We start from the raw sequence: 27,941 nt of genomic DNA on the forward strand, positions 1-27,941 counted from the left end.
AGAGCTTATTTTCTTTCATTTGTAACGTGTGGAGAGCTTGATCTTGTGAAGATCTACTGTGTGGTTATGAGATCTCAAGAGGAGATTATTGTGAAAAAATTCCAGCTTCCAAACCGGGTTGTGATAGTGAAATTTTCCTCGAAAGTGGGGAGCGGGGACGTAGGTCAAAGGATCAAACCTCGTGAACATATCGCGTGTTACAATTGGCTAACTATTCCCTAACTTATCTCCTTTATATTGTTTTAGATTTTAAATTTTGTGTACATTTTTTAATTGCACAATTATTGCCTCATAACCCTATTCACCCCCTCCCCCCTCCTTAAGGGTATTTCAAGAAGTACTCTAATATATCAATTAAAGAAATGAGACCCACTTATGCGAGCACGTATATAATGCTCGTTAGGATTAACTATAATAAGAACTATCTTTTCTATTTTTCTACATGGCATCAAAGCCTACTTGATCCTAGAGAACTTCTCACATCTTTCTAGATCTCAAGGCTGTCGAGGGGATTTTGCATAGCTTTCATGCTCCCCTCGACGGCTGTTCTCCTTGGCGGTTTTGACCGCATCTTTGCCTTTTTTGGCTTTGATAACTTTTGCCAGTTCCAAATCTTCCTCCAAACCATAACCTTCAAACTCTTCATCAAAAACCCTAACTTCAACAAAACCCTAGCCGGTGTATTGTTCACCTCTTGAACAATATCTTATTATTGTTCATTATGCACCATGCCACCTCCTCATTGTTTGCCATAACTTCCTCTTCTCAATCACCGATGCTTGCTTCGTTGCCTAATTCTTTACTTGATGACTTTGTCTTCGACGCTCAACGCTAAATTCACAAATACGAGAAGTTATGTGATCTCTGGATATAACTACACTTTCATGGCTGATCTGCCTAAAGTTTCTATTGAATGACCCGCCTAGGGCTTGTATAGGCTAACACGTCTAAGGTTTCTACTGGCTAACTCACCTAAGGCTTTTACTAGGTAACTCATCCAAGATTTTTTCTAGCCTCAATATGGGTTTATAAGACTTGATTCCTATGTCAAGGGTCCCCTACTATTAGTCTGGTCAACTACTACTACTATGGTTGTAATGATCACAGAAGGGAGGATATACTTGTGATATATGACTTTATTCTGGCTCGTCATGTGCTCGAGTTATCTCTAGTGGAGACTACACTTTCCGGTTGATACACTTTTGCTAATAGCTTCCTCAAAGTTTCTTCATCTAGGTATTTTGCTCTTATGCATTACAAGATAGAATCTTTGATATATATTCTCCTGCTTGAGGGGGAGTGTTAGATGTTATTATATGTTTAGTTATTTGGGTAATTAGGCCGCTATCCATGCCTGCTTATATAACCTTCCTAATCTCTATTTAAGAGAGACTGGGTATAGATGGAAGAACAATTTTTTTCCTATTTTTCTACAACTTATGTATGTGTGTGTGTGTATATATATTATATATGAGATATATTATATACAAGAAAACGGGATAGCTAGCAGCTCGGAACAAATCCTGTGCAGCTGCCCCGTGTCGCTCTCCAATTGGTTGGATGTGTATAAGGAAGCATTTTTATAAGATAGAAACAATTAGTGATGAGCATGTTAAAAGTGAAAAGTAATAGGTTTATATGAAAAATATACATTCTTAATCCCAGCCTCCTCTCCATCTTCTTCGCGGTTTGAAACACAAAAACCCACTCTCCCAAGCTTTGAGTTCATTTTATCCTCTACCAAATTTCTCAGAACTCTTTTTATTCATTTCCCCAAAAAACCTAGCACAAAAACAAAGCAAATTAGTTTTGGTAATCTACAACAAAATAAAATCTGTTTCTATGAAAGAGATTAAATTTTGAAGAAAATTCACGCTTTTCTGTTGCGAATACAAGACAACTCCCTTGTTTTTGGAGTTCAGCCATGGAGTCCTGTCATGCACCCTAATTGTATTGATGTGTTCAGCCTCTTTTGATGGAACTTCTTTTGGGTTCATTCGGGGTTCTTTGATTGATTAACTTTGACACCATTTTGCTAATTTAACTATCATTTGGTGAACTTTTTAACTCAGAGATTGTTAAAGTGTATGTAACCATGGAATGTATGCAGCCATAGAACTTTCCAATGTTTTTGCTCCTTCTAAACAGAAGAGCACTTCATAAATAAAGTAAAAGCATGATCAATATGATTAAAATACAATGATCTGAATCAACTGAAAAACACGTAAATCTCTAAGTTTAAATTCATAGAACGATGACATTCTCTTATGGGTCTCACTAATAGAGATCAGAAGAGAGAATGTAAACTAGATTGTGGGCATCAGAAATTGCAGAAAATTGGGGAACTTAATGGAACATTTATATATAGCACCTTTTCTATTTTTATTATTAAATGTCAAATGCAATCAGCTCTAAATATCTCCTTTTAAATAATTTATCTATCCAACTAACCGGAAAGCAACATGTGGCAGCTGCTTAGAATTTTTTCTTGAGCTGTCAATCCTACATATATATATAGAGAAAGAAAAATATGGGTATGCTTATTACCAAGCACAAATTTTGTGCTTGGTAGTGAGGTGACACAATCCCCTCCACTCATTCAAATGGAAGATCATATTCACATGAGTTGAGGAGTGCATGGAGATATGCAACTATTTGAATGAGTAGAGGGGATTATGTCACCTCATTACCAAACATAACTTTTTTTGCTTGGTACCATTGGGGAACTTAATGGAACATTTATGTATAGCACCTTTTCTATTTTTATTATTAAATGTCAAATGCAATCATCTCTAAATATCTCCTTTTAAACAATTTATCTATCCAACCAACCGGAAAGCAACATGTGGCAGCTGCTTAGGATTTTTCCTGAGCTACCAGTCCTATATATAAATATATAGAGAGAGAGAAATATGGGTATGCTTAATACCAAGCACAAATTTTGTGCTTGGTAGTGAGGTGACACAATCCTCTCCACTCATTCAAATAGAGGATCACATTCACATGGATTGAGGAATACATAGGGATATGCAACCATTTGAATGAGTGGAGGGGATTATGTCACCTCACTACCAAGCATAACTTTTTGTGCTTGATACCAAACATACTTGTTTTTCTCATATGAGAAATATGGGTATGCTTGGTACCAAGCATAAATTTTATGCTTGGTAGTGAGGTGGCACAATCTCCTCCACTTATTTAAACGAGAAACCATATTCACATGGGTTGATGAGTACATGGGGATATGCAACCATTTGAATGAGTGGAGGGGATTATATCACCTCACTATCAAGCATAACTTTTTGTGCTTGGTATCAAGCATACTCATTTTTCTCATATGAGAAATATAGGTATGTTTGGTACCAAACACAAATTTTATGCTTGGTAGTGAGGTGGCAAAATCCCCTCCGCTCATTCAAATAGGGGACCACATTCACATGGGTTGAGGAGTACATGAGAATATGCAACCATTTGAATGAGTGGGGGGATTATGTCACCGCATAACTTTTTGTGTTTGATACCAAGCATACTCATATATATATTAATATTATATAATATATATTATATTATATATATGAGAGAGAGAGAGAGAGAGAGTACATACGCATACTTATATTATATAGCGAAAATGCTTTTTGCTCGCGGGGGCCGTCGCGAGCCAACTCGCGTGAAGGAGGGTAGGCAAGCCCCCTCCTCACGCGGAGTTGGCTCGCGGCGGGCCCGCGAGCCAATATGCAAAACTCATTATATAGATACATATGCATCCATATATATATGTAAACATATGAAATATACGTATGCGTGTGTACTCTAATGTCATGTTGACATGTCGTTGTGTCCTACCTTTGAAGACGTGTGATGCCTTGCATCAATGTCTTAAGTCTGTGTCGTACTCGTGTCCGTGCCCTTTTGCTTAGCCATTCAGAAAACAAAAGATGTGGGAAGAGTAGTGCCCTGTTACTTAGCTATTCAGGAAGCAAAAGATGTGGGAAGAGTACAGTCCAATAGGAGGGTACAGGCATCCAGAGAGCGGACACCTCACACTCAGCAGGGCTGTTGAGTATTTAATCAGAAGGAATTTATTCTTGGAATTCATGATTTAGTACTAGTTTATTACATCGTCTCAGATTAATGCATGGCTGCTTTCAGAACAATTTAAACACAGATAAAGCAACTAGTAAGAAGATTTTCACCTGTACATCTGCAAGGATTCCTGGAAATGACAAGCAGCCCTCATTGTAAAGTGTAGTCTTTTTTGAAGCTTTGTAAATTACTGGGTTTACCAGGACGATTTCCTCTCCTTCACCACGTTCACCAGCAGCATTAAATACCATAAGCTGAACATTTATTCCAACTTGGGGTGCTGAAAGACCTATTCCATCAGTTCTGTGTATATAAAAGAGAATAGTGTTGCTAAAATTTCCACGAGTATCAAGCAATAAAAATTAGAAAATAGTGGAATGAGAAGGATCTTGAGAAAATGGGTATGGACAGGGTGGTAACTGGAGGTGGGATTTGGGATACATATGAAAAGCTAAATACGTTACATGGAAAGCTTCGCTTTCTGTGTAAAAGATAGTATAAGATATGGTTGAAGCATAAAATTAAAAAAACATGTGAGAAATAATTTCTTCCAGAAGACAACATATTATTAATTTATCATCATGAACATCTGTAGTTAGAGCTGGAAAGCTAAAGAAAATCTCTAAAGATAAAATAAAGATATATTAAAATCCTAAAAAGAAACTCCAGTTTTAATTTTATTGATGGTGAAAGGCTGCCACATTACAAGTAATTTCACATTATATAAGGACTTAATATCTACTAGCGGCACTATAAAAGAAGCAGAAGATATAGAAGTTACAAAAGTTTCCACCAGGATTAACTTTAAGCGTAATTAAATATGACATGAATAACGGTCTAACCTGCCATGAGAAGTAAAATGGCATTGTCACTTCTGATATAAAAATGACATGGGCAATGAATTCACTAATTTATTTTGAAAAAGAATATCAGGTTCTAAACAATTGGTGCATCTGCCATAGCATGAACAATGGTATGAGGTACAAATTTGATGCAATGCAAGCATTCAGATGGGGCATCTGAAGTCACTGGCTCTAGCTCGAGGAAAGACACAAAAGGCAGACTAGTTAAAACCAAGGACAACTAAAATAACAACCTTGCTCAGCTATTCGAAATATATGAAATACCTCACTATTCCACAGAACCCCCATCCCTTCATGAACAAGGAGAGACTAGAGACAGAGAAATAGTACAATAGAATACGTCTCCAAAAAAATTTATTCATTAAAAAAACAAGTTTTTGCTACAACCATAAACAAGCAATTTATAATAGCCATATATTTATTGACAAAGAAATTTCAATATAAATAGAGTTTTACTTTGGAAAGCTGAATGAAGAAAGATCAAATAGTAAGCTAATCAGAAATATGCTTACATTTCTGGTAGACATACAGAGCAAAATAAGGAATTATCAACATCATATACGGCCTAACTAATTAGGGAACTAGTCACACCCCAATTTAGACTTATTTTATAGGATCTAATCCAGAGTGCGAGTCAAAAATCACAAACTCTTTTCACTACTATGTCACATATGTGTATTACATTAACAAACTATTTTCCCCAAGCTCATTTTACAAAGTACATACCCAACACACCCTTTATCTTTTCTTATTCTTCGCATTCTGCAGCGATGTGCAATCTATGCTTACTCTTGATCTAAAAAAGATGGGTTAATAAAAGGATGGGCTATGCTAGCACAGTGAGATTACAATGTATTTATTGTATATTAAAGTCATGACGATCTAGTAATCAAAGAAATTTACAATTAAATAAAAACAAAAGAACCATTGATAATGCATGAGATGCGACTTCCTCAATGACCTTTTTACCTGTAGATAGCCCCTTATTTCCCATCCACAATAAAACAATAACAATAATAATAAAGATTTGAAGGCTTAGTCCACGCATAATCCGGATATGTGCCAATCAATCAATATACCCAAACAATACTGACGGTTCCTTTTCAGTGTTACCAATCAATATTTATGGTCGTGAGGTTGTATATAGTATGCATGGACAAGCAAACTTAAATAGTGAAACGATTGTAACAGTCTTTGATCAATAAGCACTCTATAAATAATAAAGGCAAAATGACACTGTTAAATATGCACTCTATAAATAATAAAGGCAAAATGACACTGTCAAAATGATTTAAACGAATTTTTGTTTATATTTCTCAAAAAAAATTATAAGAATAATCATTTCTAGAAAATAAATGATATACATGTAATAATATAACTAAAAAGTTAATAGAATAGATGGTAATCTCACTCTCTTTTTCTTTTCCCTGTGGATCTTAGGGAGCACTATCTCTTGGTTCAGTCAGCAATTTAGAAAGCTTGACACATTAAGCAAACTCTACATCTCATATGCTTCTTAAGTCTTGACCAATCATTATTCTTCTTTCCACTCACTTTTAGCTAGATATCTTAGTTCAAATACTATCATACTACTCTCTGTGGCTATTTATAGTTGGTTTACCATGCTGGCTTGCCAAAGTTGGCATTCACTAAGCTCTCATAAAAATGACGTGTACCCTCTAGTGTCATCTTTCACCGTCTTAGTTCATCCTTACCACTTCTATCTTTTTTATTGGCTAGTGCAAAGGTGGATTTCATCTATGTATTTTTATATTACCATTATTATTATTTCAAAGCTAACACATAATCCACTTACATAGCATTACATGACTATAATGTAAACAATACTAACCATCCAAGTCATAAGAGCCAGATTGAGGATTGCATAGTAATATATATAATATTATATATACTACTAAATGTAGTGACTAACTCATAATATTAGAAAGACACGTTATATGCTCTGTAAAACATCGTTAGACTTTCCACATAAAAAAGCTAGGTTGTGAAAAGGAATAGGGCCATAGTGCCATACTCACCCAAATCTGGTGCCCTATTCTTCATATAAGGATTTTTGCATGGATTTGGTTCTTCCCTAAACAAAATTAAGATTTAGTCTTGGTATTTATTAACAAGTTTTTTGGAGATTGGATTTTTTTTGTACCTAGTTGCACTAAATATGATGCAATTTATGTAGTTAAACTTCATTTTCAAAGGTTCGTAAATTTGCATGGCTCTAAAACCTATCACATTGATGAGGATTTGGAGTTTCACTTGTCTCTTTTAGTGTACTCTGTGAATAAAATGGGAACTTAGCATCCACTTAGTTCAACAATACATCTTCAAACAAGTGCTCAGAAGGATATTGTAATTGGAAGCCTTTGGAATTCTGTTGGTATTGTATCGATAAATATATTAATCAATGCATTGATATGAGCAAATAGAGTCTGCTTGAAATAACTCAACAAGTCAAGCTACTTTGCTACTAGGAGATGTCCTTTTGAATTTGTGTATAGTCGATATCCTTTAAGTCCTTTTAAATCATATTCCACTGGCTGCTATACTCCATTAAGTGGAGATGCTAAAGAACAAGCTAAGACCGTCAAGGAACTCCATAAGGAAATATATGAGAGAGTTCCCATAAAAAGAATGAATTGTGTTAAGCATGCCAATAAGAAAGAAGCTTGCTAAGCTCGAGAAAGGTGATGATTAAATTCGTATATTGAAGAAGCATTTTCTAGGTGATTCATGTCTTAGTCCAGTCTTAGTCCTAAGTGAAATCTTCATCAGATCTTCTACAGGATCTATCCTGCATCAAATCTTTCCTCCCCAAAGAAAACTCAACCTCGAGTTTAAAGTTAGATATCGTTGATGGATTTTGAGTTGTTGTATTGCAGAGGTTGAAGCTGAAATGGTGGATCTCTTCAGCTGTGATACCTAATGATTAGGGACGAAAGCATAGTGATCAGTTGAAAATGATTATTTGGATAAAACAATATAAAAATTACACTCTTCATTTAAAGAAAAAAGATATAGATGATGGGCTCCACACCCCAACACTTCACATTCTAGACCGAAAGCATAGTGATCAGTTGAGAATGGTTATTTGGATAAAAAATATATAAAATTTGCACTCTTCATTTAAAGAAAAAAGATATAGATGATGAGCTCCACAGCCGAGCACTTCACATTCTAGACACTTCTAGAACACTCTAGATTATTATAAAAATTTGTAGAATTAGTGCACCGCCTCTACATGGCAAAAGTCATGTTCTTTGAGGCAAGGTGTAACATTCTCCCCACCTAATTCGGTGATGCCTTCATCGGCTCTTCATGATACTCTCCGATCCTTTTCATGAACTATCATTCATGTCAGTGGGCTCCCAGCTAGCCTTACTTTCACGTAATACCTTCCATTTCACCAAGTATTTCTTCTTCTATGGCACTCTGCATTTTTGAACAATACGATTGTCAAGTATCTCTTTGACGTCCTTGTTGTATCAGTCAACCACTGACGTAGCTGCACTTGATGACCAACCTCAACTTCGACCTTCCAGCTATTCATGATAAGACTTAAGCATACTCACGTGGAACAGGGATGGATCTTCAATTTTGGTGGTAACTCAAGCCGATAGGCCACTTCTCTAGCCTTCTGCACCACTTCAAACAAGCATTGATATTTTCTTATCAACAGTTTGTGTACCTTCCTGAAGATCTTGTGTTATTGTGGTAGCAGCTTGATCATCACTTTTTACCCGATAGGAAGTTCACATCCTATTGCCTTTTAATCGCTCACTTCTTCACTTCTTAGCAGGCTTATCCTCCATATACATCCTCGTCAAGTCTGTTTGTTCTATCCAACCCTTGGTCAACGAGTATGCTGAAAAAAAATTTCATTCGTACTTGTCGCCAAAAACTATAGTGTGAGGAGTAAGTGGTCATTGACCTGTCACTTCCAATGGACTCTAACTGGTTGACTTGCTTTTAAGCAAGTTGTATGAGAATTGGTGATATCAAGCAATATAGCTCAATCTCATTGGTCAACATTCACAAAGTGCCTCAAATACAACTCCAACAAGGCATTGGCTCTTGGCCAATTCTGCAGATGAAACCTAGTCGAGTGCAAATTACATCCTAACATTTTGAACATCTTTGTCCACAGCTTTTTAGTTAACCGAGGGTCTCTATCGCTAACGATAAAGTTCATGGTCATTGTTTCCCATAAACACTCCTCAATAGGTAAGGGTTATAACAAGCCTCCAGGCAATTGGTTGTTTGGCTTGTCTTGTTGACACACCAAGCAAGTTCGCACATAAATCTCCACATCGTCTCATGATTGTCGCTAATAGTATGTCATCTCAAGTAGTTTCGCGTGTTGCTAGCCTAGATGTCCTGCCCACATCGAGTCATGGCTTCTTTTATAATGACCCTCTATAGGTTACTCCACTTAGGGACACAGATGCACCTTCCTTTTATGTAGAGAATAGCATCCTCCTCCAAAAATCTTCGAGCCTTGCCCTCGTTAGCAAGAACCATCAAGCCCTTAGCGACGAGATCTAGAATCATGCCTTCTTTGATATTCAAGACGATATCTCCATCAACTGCCACTAGATGATTCAGCTCTACCTTCCAGTGTTATCTTAAGCGCGCTGTACTTCGAGGCCGTGGAAATGAGCCTCGCGTAAGGTACAGGGCACATCATGTAAGTGAGGCACGTGCCTCATTGTGCCTCCATGCACCTCAGTGCACCTCATTGTGCCTCGCTCCTCGATACACCTCAGTGCGCCACACTATCCCACACTATTCTCTAGATCATTCTACTACATCTTTTTATTCCTTCTCTGACCATCTTTTCTGCCTTTATTTCTTCATTCTCTTTCTCCTTTTCCCCCATATTATTGTCTACCCTACTATCTTTTTTCTCATTTTCCCATTTTTTCTTTTGTTATTACTACTTATATATCTGGAAAACTTGAACATCGATTCAGAAATCAGAAACTATTATTCCAAATATTATGACATCAGTTATTAATAATTTGATAATTATGAATGTATGATTTTATAGCAAATGTTCTTTTATATACTTTAACGTGATAATTACTGAAAATATAGAAGGGTAGAGTTAAATTGACATTAACACTATTTTAACTAATGCTAAGATTATGAACTAGGACCCTATTTGTAATTTGACAGGTGAGGTTATTATCTTGGCATATTTTTTATACAAAAAATCATAAACACGTTTACTTACTTTGATATATGTATCAAATAATTTTGTTTGTAGTATGCATCTTGCTTTACTGAGGCGCGCACAACACCTTGCGCCTTGCGCATGATACGCATAAAGCGACTTAGCGCCCTACATTACGCCTTGACAACACTACTGCCTTCCTGCTAAGCGCATTTGCCACATGTTAGCTTTGCTCGGCTTACGCTCAAAATTATAGTCAAACTCGATTAAGAAATCTTGCCAACAATCTTTGCTTCGGCGTTAATTTCTTTTGTGTTTGAAAATAGATTAGTGCCGCATTGTCCATCTTTATCACGAACTTCGATCCTAATAAGTAGTACCTCTATGTCCATAGGCAATGCACCACCGCGATCATTTCCTTCTCTTGTACTGCATATCGATGCTCTATATCATTCAGCTTATTGCTCTCATAATGTCACGCCCACAAAATACGCAGCATATCTTGAGACGAATGACAATTACGACACATGCGAAAGCACGTGCTAAGCTTGTTATGCACTTCCATATTAAAAATAAAATTTCACACAAAACAAACTATTCATATAGAAGTCTCAAGTGAAAACTGCATTTAACAAATTAATTCTAATGAGTCAAAAGACTTTTATTACATCAACATAAGGAACTCTAAGCTATCTATGAGCTCTTAGCATCAAAGCACTCTCTAATAGATCCTTTTCATGTCCCAAACCTGTAAGTTATAGATAAAGTTGTCCAATTCTCATCTGAAAAAAGATTGAAAACAATGGGGTGAGTTTACATTCACTGAGTAGACAACTTCTCATTAGTGGGACAAACAAGTTCAAACAATTATCAATACTATTATTTAAACAAACTACTAAAGAACTATTGGGGAAAACATAAGATATTGAATAAAAGAACATTCTTGTATAGCATGTAACAACGTTATAAAAACATGTAATTTTAGGAAAACAATATGAAATGAGCACAAAAATACTTTTAAACTATAGAAGCCTATCTATAACATTTTGCAAAATTTCCTCAGTTGTCGCACTAAGGCTATGAAAATTATAGCCCAGTAGCATGGGGATGCACAACAATCACTATAGTCAATCAGGAGATAGAATATATCCAACAATAACATAGATTGCCCGAAGGCAACTTAACTTTTTCTCCAAAAAGGCTACTTTATTATTGTTCGATGCATTCGATATCAGATGATAGGCTTAAACAAATCACTTCACTCCATAATCGACTTCTAAGAAGTTTTAGCATCTAAAACAATTGACTTGAAAAGACATTTTCAATTGATAAACACTTCATTTGCAATATTCTCATTTTCCTTGTATTACTTCACAAAAGAATCTTTTAGTTTTAAACCTAATCGTATTTAGGATATTTGACAACTCTTGCATCTTCATATGTGTACTCAGTATATAAGAAATATTTCAACAATACTCATTAAATTAGTTATTAAATAACTAAAACATTTTCACACTCTTGCATCTTCATATGTATGTACACAATATACATGTTTGAACCAACATTTGAATAATATATTAAATTTACGATTTGTACCATACTAATACATGAAATAAATTTTCAAAATATAAAAAAATAACTAACCAAACAAGTCTACTCACCTTTAGAAATTTGACAACACTCTAGAGAATCGTACTCCAAATATCTTACTCTTCGCTTAAACCTATAAACATGAATTAATGAAATGTGCAAATTTCCTAATCCAAACAACGAATAACTATTCTCACTTTCTATCTAAAGTTAATTCTTTATTAATTCTAATTTTATACTATTGTTACTAGATCTAACGCTTCTGCAAATATAGGGCTAAAGGTGAATTCCGTTAAATAGGTCTTTATAGAAACAAATGTTAAAAATGATGATAACGCATTACATAACGCTCTACCTTCTATTAAGGGTTAAGGGGGAAATGTAAGAAAAAATGTAATGCATAACATAGGTTATTTTGTTTATTAATTAATTAGATATTTTATAAATACTAACTATTCATAATGACTTTAATAAATAATATGATCAAAATTTTCAAACATGAAGGAGAACTGGAAGAGTTACAGGAGTAAGGATTTAGAAGGCTTCATCTTCATCGAAATGAGTTAAAATTTAAAAGCTGGAGAGGCATTAAAGGTGGAGATGGAGTCAAGATTTTCTTTGTCGGTGAGAGGTGATAGAGGAACTGAGAGGTGATAGAGGAACCGAGAGACCAGAGAGAAGCCTTATCATCGGTGGAGATAAAGGACGAGTTGAGCCTTGCCGTCGATGAAAGGCTTTATCTTCGTCAAAAGCGCGAGAGGAAGAAGAGGTTGAGAAGTTTCTTCGTCTAAGGAATGAGAGGATGGGAAGAGATGAAGGAGGCATTGAAGATGGGCTCAAGGGATCGTTAAGATATTTCGTGAAAATAAAATTGGTGTCGAGGGATTCAGTTGCAAACTTACTTCAGTTAGCATAAAACTAATTTCGATGGTAGAGATATCACCACACTGATAGATCTGATCATCAATGTAACACAATTAACAAGTGTTAAATAACGCTTAACGTAACAACAATAAAACCCCTTTTAGTGATATTTTTGCATTAAATGCAGCATGGATTTTATGCTTGAGTTTTGTAACACTTTGACTCTGTTAATGTTAAAATGGGTTTCCAAACGAGTTTTTTCTACAATGATAGAAACATCTATTTAAAAGTTCTAGACCTAAAAGCAAACCTTTCCATAGTAAGGGCTAAGATCAATTTTCATTTTCATCTTCTACCACACTATTTCTTTTTTGTAATTGAACTCAAAAGACTTGGGGTGGGTTTGATGGCCATTGTGGCTAATGCAAGTGAGGCTCTTAGCCGAGGGAAAAGGTCGGAGATTGTCGAAGGGCACCAGTACTGGCGCCGGCAGCTAGAAAGGTTATATTCTAAGTTGCATGGAAACGGGCACGGGCACTGATACGGGTGCGGGTACAAGACACTACAAAACTGTAAAATATAAGGTACGAGGACATGACTACATATATATATTGAATTAATATTGTACATAAGATAAAAAAATTTCCCCTTCATGTGTCATTAGAATTAAAATTCAGATCACATTTTTGAGTTTCTTTTATCATATTGATTATCGTGAATTGTAAACTACTCATTTTTTTACTAGACATCTAAACAACCCATTAACTATATAGTTTTAAACTTGGGTATGAACTGAAACGAATCCGACCCATATCTTATTAGTTTCAAAGACAAATGTGAAGTGTAAGCTCTACGTTCAGGAAGTCTTTGACAAGTGTTTTAAATTAACACATCGCATAATTGAGTATATATTTAATAAATGCATGCATATATTCAAGAAGTGTCCATGAAGTTTGGGTACGGGAAAGTGTCGGGTACGTGTCCAATACGGGTACGGCTTCATTATAGAAGTACCCGGGTAATATAGGTTATATTTCTTTTAATTCATAAGCGAATCTATAAATTGGACAAAACTAAGAAATAAAACAATAGCAAGGTTGCTGATAGCGGATCGTGGCGCGTCGCGGCGAGGTACCGCTAAGGCTATATCGGGCTATTGCGGCAAAATCGCGGCAAATAGCGCACAGTCAAATAGCGGTTAAATTTAAATATATTTAAATATCCTAAATAATAAGAAAATTCATAAAAAATCTAAAAATTCAATTAGTTGTAAATTTCTTATATTATCAGTAAATAACAATTAGTAGCTTTGTTGTATGAATGAAACTATGAAGAAATTCAAGAAATATAGCATCATAATATGTGTGATAGCGGGTTTAGCCGCTTTTAACCGCGAAAATCCGCTTTAAACCGCGAAAATCCGCTTTTAACCGTGAAAACTCGCTTTTAACCCGCTAAAACCCGTTTTTACGCGCTATTCGAATGAATAGCGGATTTTCCCGCTTAAGCCAGCCGCGAAACCCCTACGCGTAGCGCTGAAGGATCGCGACCGCTATTCGCACCGCTATAGCCCCGCTATTGGCTGGTATTTACAACACTGAACAATAGCTAACATTTTAAGCTAATCTATAAATTGAACAAACGTAAGAAATAAAACAATAGCTAACCTTCTAAGTCCTACTCTTTCCTTCTATCTGCTCTTCTATATGCTCCTTCTTTCTTAGCGCTCTGTTCACCATTTTCTATTTTCTTTGTGTAATGAAATTCATGGGGTTTAATGCAAATTTATAAGGCTTCTAGTGTCCTTTGAGTTTTGTAACTCCAATTAACCATTATTTCAGACATTAAATTAGCTAATTGAAACTTTAGTTAGAAAACTTTTGATTTTTCTCTTTTCATTTCTTCGTTGATTAAAATAAAAACAATGGTTCTCTACACAAAAGCTATTGAATATATGTCTTGCATGAGTATTCCACCAATAGCGAAATTTAAAATGTTTGTTTGCGCTTCATATAGCTTGTTGGGATCTGCTCAGTTCGAACCGACTCCTCAGATTGCCCTTTTTAGTTCTCGAAGGATTTTAACATTTCATCCACGCCCATATTGTGTTCTTCTTTTGGAGGTCAATTAGTGAAGCCGCCTTCTTAGAGTAATCACGGATGAACATATATTAGTAGTTCGCCAATCTGAAGAAAGAGCGAAGTTCTGAAACCTTTATTGGCTTCTTCCAATCCGTAATAGCTTTGATCTTGCTCTCATCTATCATCAGCTACCCGCCCTTAATCTTGTGCCCTAAGAACAACAATTCTTCTTTTGCAAATGAGCACTTTTCTTACTTCACATATAATTCATTCTCTTAGAGAAGTCTAAACACAGCTTACACGTAGTCGATGTGCTCTTTTTAAGGTAGGGATATAGATCACATGTCATCTAGGTACCACCACAAACTGATCCGGATAGGGCTAGAATATATTGTTCATCAAAGTGCAGAATATAGCTGAGACATTTGCTAAACCAAACAACATGACCAGGAATTTATAGGAATCGTACCTTATCACGCATAGCACGTCCTTTGCAGCTATTCTCACTTAATAATACCCCAAACTTAGATCCAGCTTAGTGTAGAATCGTGTTTTCCCAACTGATCGAATAAGTTAGCTATCAAATGAATGGGATATTTGTTCTTTATTGTGATTTTGTTCAACGCCCGATAGTTTCATACACATTCTTAGTGATCCATCATGCTTCTGTTGGAATAGCACGGGCGAGTCATTAAGTGACTTAGATGGTTGGATTTGTAGATTCCAGCATTGCCTTTAGTTGCTTCCTCATCTCTTCTAACCCCAACGAGGTCATATGGTATGGCGTCATGGTTGACGGTTTAGCATCGAGCACTAACTACATCCAGTGATCAATCTCCCTCTTCAGTGGCAACTTCCTATGTAACTCCGATGGCATTATACCCTAAAACTCATCCAATACCTTAGCTGTCTCTCGAGGCATCTTTCTCCATCTACTTATGCTAGATTATCTTTTGTTGCCAGAGAGGTAACTTCTCCCTTTTGGAAGCCTTTCTTGAGCTGCATGGCAAACAAGAATTCAACTGTCTTAGTGCATACCTCGGTTGAAACTATGCATAGTGTCTCCTTTGTGATCACGGTCTGCTCCAAGTGTGGAGTAGGCACAACCTTTGCTTGGTTGAAGAGATCCATGCCAAACATGACCACAAAGTCCTCCATCAGTACCACCATGAACTCTAATGTTCCCTACCATGTGCCAATACTATGACTTCCCCTTGTGCAATGTCGTAAATTGGCTTAGGAGAAGCATTCATTGTCTTGATGTTACTTGTAGACTCGGACACCATCAATTGAAGTCATTTACCTTCATCCTCTGCTATGAAGTTGTGTGTCGCACCCATGTCTAGCATGGCAAGCGCAGCTTTGCCATTGATCATTGCATCCACGTACCTCAACCCGTCATTAGGTGAGGACTTCAATGAGGGTTTGACATTCAAGGCATTGAGATGCTCCAGTGATCCCATTTGTTTCTCTTTATCAAGTGTGCTCTCCTCTTGCTCGACTATAGCATTAAGGGCCTACATCTAGTAACACTTCCTCCAATGTTGCCTCTTGGAACAATCCCTCCATTGATGCATACCATCGCAGAAGTAACATCCCTTGAGTTTAAACTTCTTGTCCATAGAGAAAACTTTGGACTTGTAGGACTTGTCATGCCTATCCTTATTATACCTATTAGAACTCTTTATAAAGGCTCCCTCACCTTTACCCTTGTTATCCTTCTCAAATTTTGATAAGTTGCCCTTCTTATTAAATTCAAAGGACTCACTAATGGTCACAACTTCTGTGAAGGCCTTAGGTCAATAACCTCACATTTCTTGTACTCGCAGTTGAAGTCCCTTGATAAAATCATACAAAAGGTCCTAATCAGGTTTGTCACGCATCTGAAGCTTTAAGGAAACATACTCCTTCACATAGTCATGGCTAGTTCACATATGCTTCAGAGTTCGCATATTGTCTCTTGCAACCCAATCTACCTCTTGGGAGAATTAAGCATAAACAATTTCTTTGAACTCCATCCAACTTGGCAGCCCTCGATCCGTCTCTCTATACTCTTGGTGCGTCATGCACTACCATAGAGCAGCATCCTCCGTAAAGTACAGCATAGCAGTCTTCACTCGACTAGCATCTCTATTCAAGCTTACCGCCTCACAATAGCTCTCCATTTGCCAAAAGAAATTGTTAATTTCCTTTGCCTCACGCTTTCCAACGTAGTGTTGGGGTTTCGACACCTCCACCTTGGCAAGTCTTTTACAACCACACCACTGGCTGTCACCTTATGGCATAAAGTTCAATCCTTCTTAAGTTTGGCAAAGGCTTAGTTATACATGCACAATTTCTCTTCATGCCGCTTCAAAACTCTCTTAGTGCAATCCACCAAAGACTACTTCTCGACAACCATATCGTTGGCCATCCTCTCAAACAACTCCACCCGAGCTCAAAGATTGAAGAGCACCTCTCGTAGGCCTACCATGGCTATAGCCCATTCCTCATTATCTCCTTCTAATGCCTCAAGTCTTTTCTTGAAGTCGACAAGGAACTCCTCCAACTTGAAGACGCCCATCGAAGCTTGATACAATATCATGAGACCTGTCCCTCCTGGGATGAGCGATGTGAGAAAGGATAGTCTCCTCCCCATAATGTATGGAAACATTATCATCTACACATGAAGTCAACATTGTTCCCTCAATAGTAGCCCATACGCCTTACTCGCAACAAGGCTCTAATACCACTTATCACGAACTTAAATCTTTTCCAAGCTCACATGCAGCACTTAGCAAGTCTCAAATGAATAATTCACTAAGTTCAGCCTCTATCACTCGTATACAATCAAACTAACTTGCTAAACAAGAGAGCAATGCAAAGAGAGAGCTCTTATATTACACTCATAAAGAATCACAAGTTTAAAATGATAGTTTGGAAAGTGAGGGTCCTCCCCAATTTATAGACCTCCACACTCCTCTTATGGAAAACTCTAGGACCATTTACAATCTTCATAGTTCTTCATGGTTCTAGAGAGTTCTACTACTCTGCTACATTCTACAACATTCTCGTACACTCCACTACTCTAGAACATTCTATCATGCTCTAGACGACTACACATTCTGAAATGTTTCAAAAGCTTCTAGAACACTCTAGACACTTCTTAAGTACTCTAGATTTTTGTAGAAAATTATAGAATTACCGTATTGCCATGACTACATGGCAAAAGTCATGTTCTATGAGGCGGGATGTAACAATTTGGTACATGATTCTCTGCACAAAAGTGTGTTTTAAGGAGTGAAAGCAATGGCAAATCTACAGGAGAGGCAGTGGGGTTAACTACCCACATTGACGCCTTAAATGTCACCCTTCTCATCACATTTTTCCTTCTTTCACCTATACTTTTTATAGATATAAGATGAAAATTATAGAGTACAGTTTATTGAAGGGTGTAATTCTAACACATTTGTTAAACACACACCAATTTTACTTTTATGCTCAATCCACTCTAACGTAGTCTATCCTTCATGTTTTTTGTAATTTTTTAAAAGAGTGTGGTAATATCACCTCAATCATTACTTCTTCTCCAGCCATACTGGATTAAAAAAAGCAAACTCTCTCACCCTCACAGTAAAGTTTCATTTCTATCTATTCCAACTAAATAGTTGTTTATCATTCTACTACTTGATATTGACATCACTTCTTTTCTAAAATTATTCAAATTAAATTAGTTTATATGTATTTTGAAAGCCTACAACAATAGATTTACTCTAATTTTGCACACAATTGTCAATAGTTTAGTCAATAATTTTTTAAAGATATTATTTTATCTTTATTTTTAAATTGAAATCATGGTTAAAATATACATTTTATACTTGTTTTACTATTTTGAACATTTACACTATGCAAGTGCATCTTTTAGTAGAAATCCTTGTAAGTACATATTAAATCATCATAATGTAATTGACATGTAGGGGCAAGAATTGTTTAGATAAAAATTTAATGTTATTTGCAATTTTGTATGTGTCAATATGCTAGTTTAGTACTAACCTCATATATCAATTTTCTCTCATATTATTTTGCAAATTCTTGAAATAAACACCCATGGTTGATATTGGTATCACTACTATGTAGTTAAAAATAACATATAGTAATTATATTTGTAGTCTTGCCCTCACTGGACAAAGTTTCTGAATCCACCCCTGAGTGGAAAGGATTGAAATACTCACTCCATCTAGAATAACGTCGAGAGTTTATGATGTGAATCTAAAGGCTTGAGCCCTTCATCATCGGAGTACTATAGAAGCTCCTAGTGCAATAGGTAGTGGCTCCAACTAAGACACACTACAAAATAGAACTCCTTATCTATATAGGTATCTATGTAGATTGTAGAGTACTTAATTTGGATTTCCCTTAACTTCTCATGAAGGAGCATTGGTAATATTCTTAGCCCGGTGCAACACCCATTACCACGTTGGAGGCATCAAAATCTACTTTGAAAACAAATTTAAAATTTTGGTAGCTAATATTGAAGCTTCGTTGATTATTGTCTTAGTTCTTCCAAATGTAACTGCACCAAATTTGAACACGCAAAGAATCCACCCATTTGAGTAACAACGAGCTAAAACGTATGGTGAACCTCCATTAAAGAGATGACAATCATGACAGCTCCCTACTTTATGCGAGTCTTTCTAAGGCAGTAGTCATAGTGCTAACTTTGTGTGGCCAACTAATGTTGCCACAAGACATGAAATAGCCAAGGAACATAATCCGAACTGTGAAGAACGCGCTTTTGGTAATAGGCTAAATTCTCTGCTCTCTCAAGAGTTGTTCTACATCCTACATGTTGTTCTTCACTATTGCTATACACCATACGCATCATCACAATGCACAACAACAATTTCTTACTCTAAAACCTCATGAAGGTAGTCAGTCCCACTAGAAAGCCCAAATGTCATTAAGTTCAACCGATACCCCACCTCACCGCTTTGTTGTTCTTCAGCATCTAATCAAAAAGTTCCAAAATCTTAGAGATGCTAACTTGTCGAGTTTGTCAAGTGCACCACTAAAATACATAATGAATTGAGGAACTCTTTTTCCGACTGAAATTCTCAATGCCCTGCATCCAGCTGTCCGCTACATACATCTGATATTGCCCCCACAGAAACAAGGTAACAAAGATTTTCAGCTATCAACAAAAAGGAACTTACTTGTACATTATATCGAACATCTCGTGAACCAACTCCTTGACTCCGTCGTCAAAGGTATTGATGCGCTTGTTCCGAGCCCTTAGTACAGGGTCAGGGTACTCCACTATTTTCAACGGCAACTTGAAGCACAAATCCTCAGCTGCACAGAAACAAAACAAACACAATTAAACTATGCCTAAACATCGCCGCCAAATTCTGAGAATCTTGAAGAACACACACCGATCGAAACCACCACCCACCCACCCCCCCCCCCCCCCAACACACACACCCCCAACACACACAAACTCTTACGAGAAAGCGTACTCTTCTGCAGCCTCTGCTGTTGCTTCTTGAGAGGAGAAGCGGCGTTTCGCTGTGAGAGAGGTGGAATGGACATGGGAGCATGAGAGAGGTTGCGTGGGGAGGAGCTTGGAGGAGAAGGATGGGCGGTTGAATATGGATAATTTTTGGCGCGAGGAGAGGAGGAGAGATGACTCGTAGGTGGAGATTAGGGCGCTTGACGCTTGGGTTCGCATCATCGCCATTTTCTCCCGGCCTCCTCTCTGGGTTTCTTCTTTTATCCGCTGGTCGTGATGGTGGATGGCTGTAGCCTCGCGGGCTGGTCCTACATTTTTTATCCCACTGATTGATCGATCCCCTAGCCCAGACTTTCCAATTTTCCCCAGGACCCCTAACGGAGCGGGTGGGTGTGGCCAAAAGACAAAGAAACCAGTTTAACCTGTACCCCCGATCTCCGCTTGGGCATCATTTGGATAATTTTGCAAGTTTAAGGGGGGTCGTGGGACAACGCAAGGTTCATTCATGGGTGTTAACAAAATTTATGAAGGTTAGGGCAGGAAACCCGAAAAATATCAGGGCAGTACTCGAGAAATCTGCCCCTAAAAATATTATGAATTTGGATTTTGGCTATGCATAGGAATGAGCATTGATCGGTGTTAAATTTAATCAATTAAACTGACCGACTTTCGTTAGATCAATTCGGTTTCCGATTTCCGATTCGGTTTTAATTATAGAGTATTCGAACCCAACTTTATCCACTAGATGAAAAGAGAATTCTAAACTATTAGACGTACACATGCATCTTAATGGATGGTTCAACTTTTAGTTTGGGGTCGGGGCTGCGTTGGCTTTCAACTTTCAGACAAAAACGAATGGAAGGATTGAGGAAGGAAAAATATTGTTCTTTTGGCTAAGATTGCTCTGACATGATGTGTCTAGACGCAAACCAAACGAACCGAAACAAAGTTCATTGAACTGATTAGGTTGAGTTATGCCCAGTTTTGAATTTATGTCAGTTCCAGTCAGTTTAGTAATAGCCAAGACCGACCGAACATGTTAACCTTGTTAATTAGCACTAATGGCCCCGTTTTGCAAAGGCTTATTTGGGGATTAAGGAGAGTTAATTCCTCCCTAGCCTACCGAACGCAAACACACAAGCACGCGCATATATATATATATATATATAATATACTAGTTGGATTTCACGTGCAATGCACGTGGTAAATTGTTTTATTTATTATTTTATTATTGATTCATTTTATTAAGATTTATTTAAATTAAACCATGTATCAAATATATGGATAGAATTTAAAAATTAAAAAGGATTAAATAGATTGTTTTCGTCTTTAACAATAAAAAACAATGAATAATTTTATGAAAGAATTTTATTTGATATACACCATTGAGTTTCAATCAACCATCTTATAAGAATGAAATTCAGATGTAGCATAGGTCCACTGAAACTGAATTATCACTGGCTAATAGCAATGACATATAGAACTATTGACTCATCAAAGCTTCTTTTGAATCATTTGCTACTCGAGTTTTTAGTAAGCTGCCTGCATTTTCGTCTTGTCCTGATGCATGGTGACAAGAAGGCTATGTTAAGCAACCACTTGTTCTCCCTTTTAAAGAGATTGAGGTGTGGCATCTAATGTGAGTAAGTAAAAGGAAAGGGATTGAGGTGGTTAAATATGTACTTGTTCATAATCTTTCCTCGTCGTAGAATCCGGCGAACTCTTATTCTTTTGAATGGTCTTCTTGAGAACTGAGAATAATAGTGACAGAACTTGTGGAAATTAATAATCTCCTTTCCCTGATTCACTAAGCCCTAAAAATCTATAGTTCCATTGGTCTATTGACTTGGTTTCAACTGCCAAGTTGATTTGCGTTATATGATATGGTTCACTGTGTTAGCCTATATGAAACACAAGACCATTGAGACTCCCCATGCCCAAACCATCCGAAAAATTCTTGATATGATTAAATGGTAGGTTAGCTATCAATTTATGATGGCATAGCCACCATTCATTGAAACAGTTTGTTACAACTAAGTATGCCATGTTAATATGTTATTTGCTATTTCTCTGCTAATGTTTTTATTTTCATGCCTAGCTTCTGATTAGAATTGCTGTTTTAGATACAAAAACTGTATAGTCCTGCTTTGTTACTAAATGAAAGATAGAAAAAGACATAGAGATATCGCAACCCTCTTATATAATGTAATTGTGGTCAGCTTGTTGTTTGAGACATGGAATAGGACGTTAGAAGTAAATAATAAAACAATAAACAATTAGATTTGCTTGTCATTGTTGAAGTGAGCAGTCTCTATGTCCTGATGCAGAGTATGTCATCAATATAAATTTTCTAGAATTATTTGTAGACTCCAATGGTCAACTTACGAGTTTCACAATGCTCGCTTTATAACAGTTTAAATCGGTGAAAAATAGAAAAATGGATTCCAATGCAAACAGAATAGGATTCCGTAGAACAACCAATTCTAAACTTGTGATAGTTCCGCTTGTAAGCTTCTCCCACATATTCCCTGCACCTGTAACTCATAGCACCAATAAATCTAATGCTAGAATCTTTTCTTTCCTTGTTTTTAATGCTAGAACTTCTGGTAACAGTCCTAACCACAGCAGATATTTAGGTGGGGGTGGGGTTGGGGGGTGGGGGGATATTAAAGCAGCTATAAACTATTATCAAACTTTTATTCTGTAATATCCAAATACAATTGAAGACGGAGGAAAAACTGGTGGCCTGGAGAGCAACATACATAAAAATACAAAATACAAAAAATAATGCCACAGAGATCACGTTGCGAAAACAGAAGTAACATGAATAATCGAACATTGTCGGAGAATATTTCAATCTTTCTGTAGCTGGGAGAAAAACTATGTGTATGAAGTCATGCGCTTCTTATCAAACTGGTGACCTTGAGGGCTTTTCGATAAGCAATCTTCTACAGCACAAGCTGAAGGTGAAGAATGCAAGCAACCAAATGAGTTACGTCTGTTTATGTCAGTAATAAGCGAATCTGAATCTGAATCCCTACAACCACATTTTTTGGAGACAAAAAAGGTAAAGGTCTACGCATATCTAGTAAATTCATGACGATGTCTTTTGCTATTCATTATTTTTCATATCTACAGCTTTTAACAAGTAAAAAAATGCTAAACATAACAATAAAAACAATTCTTCAGAGCTAGATTACAACATACCTGACCTCTTCAGATTACAAATCAATTGATGTGGCTGATTATCGCCCTGATACTGGATGCAACTTCTAGTAAAATAAATAAGAAACAAGCAACAATGGAATCAAATCTAGAAATACTCATGATCAGGACTACTTCGGAACTTCAAGTTCAAGAAATGAGATGCTTACATAAGAATCCGATATAGGCATTTTGTACAGTATATAACCCAACAAACAGAGGAATAAATGAACCCCAAATGGTTGCTCCACCTAACGCCCAGAACTGGAATTAAAAAAAAATTAACTAAAGTTTGGTCATCAGACTATAGCACTTTACATGGTTTGCCAACATGTTGATATGGCCAGATGTGACAAAAAGACAAGTTTAAATATATCTGAAAATAAAGCAAATTTCAAAGACACTGAAATAATGTTTGGCAATTTTTTGGTGGAAAAGGTAATGTAAGAGGCTAAGAGCTTGAACTAACATGCCACTGCAAAAGAAATTAGCAAGTCACTGAATTGGTATTGTAATTTGATATCATGATATAAACCTAGCTAATTGATGAAATTAGAATGAATAACGTCATTGAGTGATATGGTAACCGATCAACTTGCATCCACATTTGTGTACAAATATCATCAACCTCGCAAAAGCTCACACAACATTGGCCAGTTTTTGCAATATCCACAAAAGAACCAGACCACCATGAAAGATGTTTGAAGAACTAAGGCAACACAAGAGAACAAACATGCAGACACATATCCCACTTCTCTTAACAACCCACTCAATCAAGGCACACACACAGGCAATCGCAGATATGAAAGGTGAAGAAAGCTGCAAATAAAATATAAAAGCATAGTAACCATATGAAGACAACCTTTGAAATGATTATAATATGATTTAAATATCTACCTCCCATGATGTCATGTTGCTACTGTTTCGCATTACACATCATGAAGACCATTAATTATTTGGTGGAGAAGGTTCGCAAGCCAGTGCTTTCACGCTATATAGGAGTTCTAGAATGCACACCTTTTCTAAGATGCCCCCACTCTATAACATTTATTTGTAGGCTGATAAGAATGACAACGCTGCAAAAATGAAAGTGATGTTTCACGTCATTGACAGGAAAACAAAGAGTGGCATCAGATATATAGTTTTTTAAAAAAAAGATTAGCAACAAAATTGATAACTAAATCCTTAAGGATCAGGGTGGGACAACAAAATATTTCCACTCTCAAATAGACATGTCCCACTTCACAGCTTAAATAATCATAGTAAGCAAAAATGGACAGGGCCTACATAAGTTTTTGCAATTTCATATATCAGTTACAAGGTCAGCATAATAACTTGAAATTTGACAACAATTCTCCAACTTAACAAGTAATTCCAACCAAAAAAGTCTCAGAAACATCAAAATTTCAAGGACAAAGGCCTGAATCCTACTGCCAGTCAAACAATTATGCAGAAAGAATTAGGAGCTGATAAAAAGAAGTGTGATTTGACAAGATAATAAATGCATAATGTTTATAATTGTAGACGGTAAAAAATACCTCTATGGGTCTACAGGAAATTTGCCTACGAGAAGAGTTCGCACGCCCAGTTCTCTGGCACGGACCTAAACCGCGTAGACGTCGACTGTACTCAAGTCCAGGTTCGCCTGCGGTCGACTCGCCAGCATGAGTCAGGGTCGATCAGGATGGCGGAAATTCGCTCTTCGCTCAACTCGCCTGCCCGAGTTCGGAGTCGAATCCGCCAGCAAGCCCCAAAACCGTCAGTACAGCTGGGTATCCACTACCCCACATGCTGAGATGGACCTTCCCATCTCTCTCGACCCGAAGGGAGAGAGAGCACAGTACCCCAGGACCGTCAAACGGCCGCCCACAGTGCACACAGCGCGAAGGACTGGACAGGCGTCGAGTCAACCTGAGCATTCATAAATGCGACTCACCTCGGCTGTCTGAACCAAGAGCTGGATCCGTCGGCACTCGGCAAGCTGGCTAGACACACTCGAGTACTGTACCCCTACTTCACCGCCTCTCCTGACCGGAAAGGAGAAAGCATCGTGCTCAAAGCACGCCGGGCGGTCACGCACAGTACAAGTGATCGGACAGACACTTCATCGATCTGCGAACTCATAAATGCGGTTCATTAATGCTGGTCAAATCCACTCGGATAGCAGTCGTTTGTTGCCTCACATACAAGAATGGGCCTTCCCATCGTAGGTGACAGGACATAAAGCACAATCCCTGGAATGACCATTCATGGTATCGAGGAACGGCGAGACGTCTCTGAAGAGGATGTGGTCACATCCCACAATTCAAGGAGAAGTCAAGCTGTCCTTCTTTCATTTAAAAACCCCTTCCAGCACGATGGAAGAGAGGTCGCAAAACTTGGAGAAAAAAGAGTTGAGACCAAGCTGTTAGCAAATCCTTGCATTACAGCACTGCTGCCTAGTTCCGAGCTCCGATCGCCGACGAACCAAGCAGACCCGAACTCCATTGCCCCGAGCTTCTACTGCGAACTGAAGCTCTCCAGCAACCTCATTCAAACGGTCCAAGGGAAGCAGACTCGACCCGAGCATCGAGCGAAGCGTCCTATAGCCACCTAAAGTCCCCACACAAAACAAAGAGGGCCTTCCCTCTGCTTCTGTTGTAAACATTTGATTTGTTAGTTTGTAATAAGCTTTCTTATAAATACAAACGAAACTCCTTTCTTCGGAAGAATCAAATTTTCACCCTACAGAAGATGGCGACCACAGTGGGAGCAGCTGTTTCATCGAGTGAAATGGTGGTGGCTCAGTTTGATGAGGTTACTATCGGGACGACAGTAGAGTCCCTCGAAATCGAGTTCGACCAGGCCAAGTACGAAGAATACTTGTCCTCCTCCTCCTCGGGTGGCAATGCGTCCCGCAAACGCCACAGAGCTGTGCGCCGAGGCCGACCTCAGACGGTCAAAGCCTCCGCACCCGAGGGTTCCAACCGAGTCTCATCGGAGGAGCCCACTCCCTCGCGATCGATCAAGGCCAAGCCAGAGATCGAGCGCAAGAGGCAAGGGTCTGCCAGATGGATCGCCAAGCGGTCCACACAGACACCTACCTCGGAGGAAGCGCCGGTTCACTCCGGCACAAACCGCAATGCCACAACCCACGGTGACGTTCTCCCCGCTGGGAGAACTAACCAACAGCGACGGCAAACACCCGTCAGACAGGGGGTCCAAACCTCCATTTCTCATAATGGCCTGAACCATCACACAGGCCCGAGAAACACTAGACGGGAAGGCAAGCTGCCCGACCTCAGAAGGCCCTCCAAATCAGGAGCGTCAACCGAGGACAGCAGAGCCATCCGCTCAGGAGGACTTCGCTTCTCAGGTCATATCCCTGATGCGAACAAACCACACCGAGCATACGAGCTTACCCAAGTAGGCGAATCCTCGAAGGCTGGCGAGCCTCGCCATAATCATTTGGCGGATAAACGTAAAGGAAAGGAAATAGGCGGTTCCTCCCGAACCCGCTCTTCTAAACACGGGGTCGAAACTCGCCCACATACTGGAATTCGCTCAAACGCGAAGACTCGCCAGTCAAGGCGAGATCGCCTGACTCCAACACCAAGGCGTTCCACCCAACACGCGCCAGAGAGAGCGCCCAAAAATCTCTCGTCAGCTCACCAGAGCGACTCTTCTGAGGCCCGGGGTTGTCACCAACCACCCGTAGAAGACCTCAGAGAATTCTTGACTCGCAAACGCACTATTCACGAGGCGAATCCTCAGTGTCATTGCGAGAGACTCATCCACACGGTCCTCGCCGACTGCCAATGCGTTGGAACGGCGAAACCTTCGGTATTTGAGAGGCTTTCTCAACAGGCCTCTCGACCGAGGCCCTCCCGTCGAAGGCGCCGTCACCAGAAAAGACGCGCTGCTGACGACCTGGAACTCTCATCCGCCACAGTCAACATGACGGATAAAGGGAAGGCGGTACTCTCCGACTCGCCAGACTCGGACTCCGTCTTAAGACCTAACACCCGGTCTGCCCGACGCCGGCAGGAAGGCATATTCCAGCGAACCCGTAGTCGCCGGGGGGTAAGTATTGGGTTTGACTATTCCACCCTAATACCTCCCTCCTGCGGCGAAGATGAGGTTCATTCGGCGGCGGCCACATCCCAGACCTCGCGCTCAAGTCAAGACGCGCAGGCGAGGGCGCACATGACCGATACCAACCACGAGCAGACAATGGCTCAAAAGTTGGAGGCACAGCAGGCGACCATCGACTCTCTAAGAGAGATGATGGAGCAACTGCTGAGCAAGAAGAAAAAGAAGGGAACCCAACGTCCCTTGCCCCGGCAGACTAGGGATAAAGAATGGGTACCACCTCACCGTCCAGCGGCTGAGACGGAGGATGATCGACAATCCGATTACTCCTCCAAAACATCGATAGGAACGTCGCACACCGCGGATAGCACCCGTGACAAAAGATTCGACGAGTTCCAGGACCAACTGAACGCGCTGAAGCTTCAGCAAAACATGAACAAGCTGGGGGTGGTACGTCCCTACCCTATCGAATGGGACACGGTCCCATACCCAGTGAAGTTCAAGCC

The 27,941-nt window shown here is 38.6% G+C and overlaps 2 protein-coding genes across 2 annotated transcripts in view; both read right to left on the reverse strand.

Annotated features, from left to right (window-relative positions):
* LOC109843350 (peptide deformylase 1B, chloroplastic) overlaps positions 1-20,471 on the reverse strand; it is a 35,253-nt gene extending 14,782 nt beyond the window's left edge. Inside the window, exons 1-3 of the mRNA XM_020412285.1 lie at positions 20,168-20,471; positions 19,865-20,003; positions 4,194-4,386 (exon numbers count right to left, since the gene is read on the reverse strand). Of these exons, the coding sequence (XP_020267874.1) occupies positions 4,194-4,386; positions 19,865-20,003; positions 20,168-20,240 (405 nt within the window). The 5' untranslated portion in view covers positions 20,241-20,471. The remainder of the gene's footprint in view (positions 1-4,193; positions 4,387-19,864; positions 20,004-20,167) is intronic.
* The window catches only part of LOC109843351 (mRNA-decapping enzyme-like protein), a 17,672-nt gene continuing 12,594 nt past the window's right edge, over positions 22,864-27,941 (reverse strand). Inside the window, exons 9-12 of the mRNA XM_020412287.1 lie at positions 24,262-24,440; positions 23,535-23,628; positions 23,368-23,432; positions 22,864-23,197 (exon numbers count right to left, since the gene is read on the reverse strand). The gene's annotated coding sequence lies outside the window, so the exon portion shown is untranslated. The remainder of the gene's footprint in view (positions 23,198-23,367; positions 23,433-23,534; positions 23,629-24,261; positions 24,441-27,941) is intronic.

The sequence above is a fragment of the Asparagus officinalis genome, chromosome 5, assembly GCF_001876935.1.
Source record: "Asparagus officinalis chromosome 5, Aspof.V1, whole genome shotgun sequence".
NCBI classification, from domain to species: Eukaryota; Viridiplantae; Streptophyta; class Magnoliopsida; order Asparagales; family Asparagaceae; genus Asparagus; species Asparagus officinalis.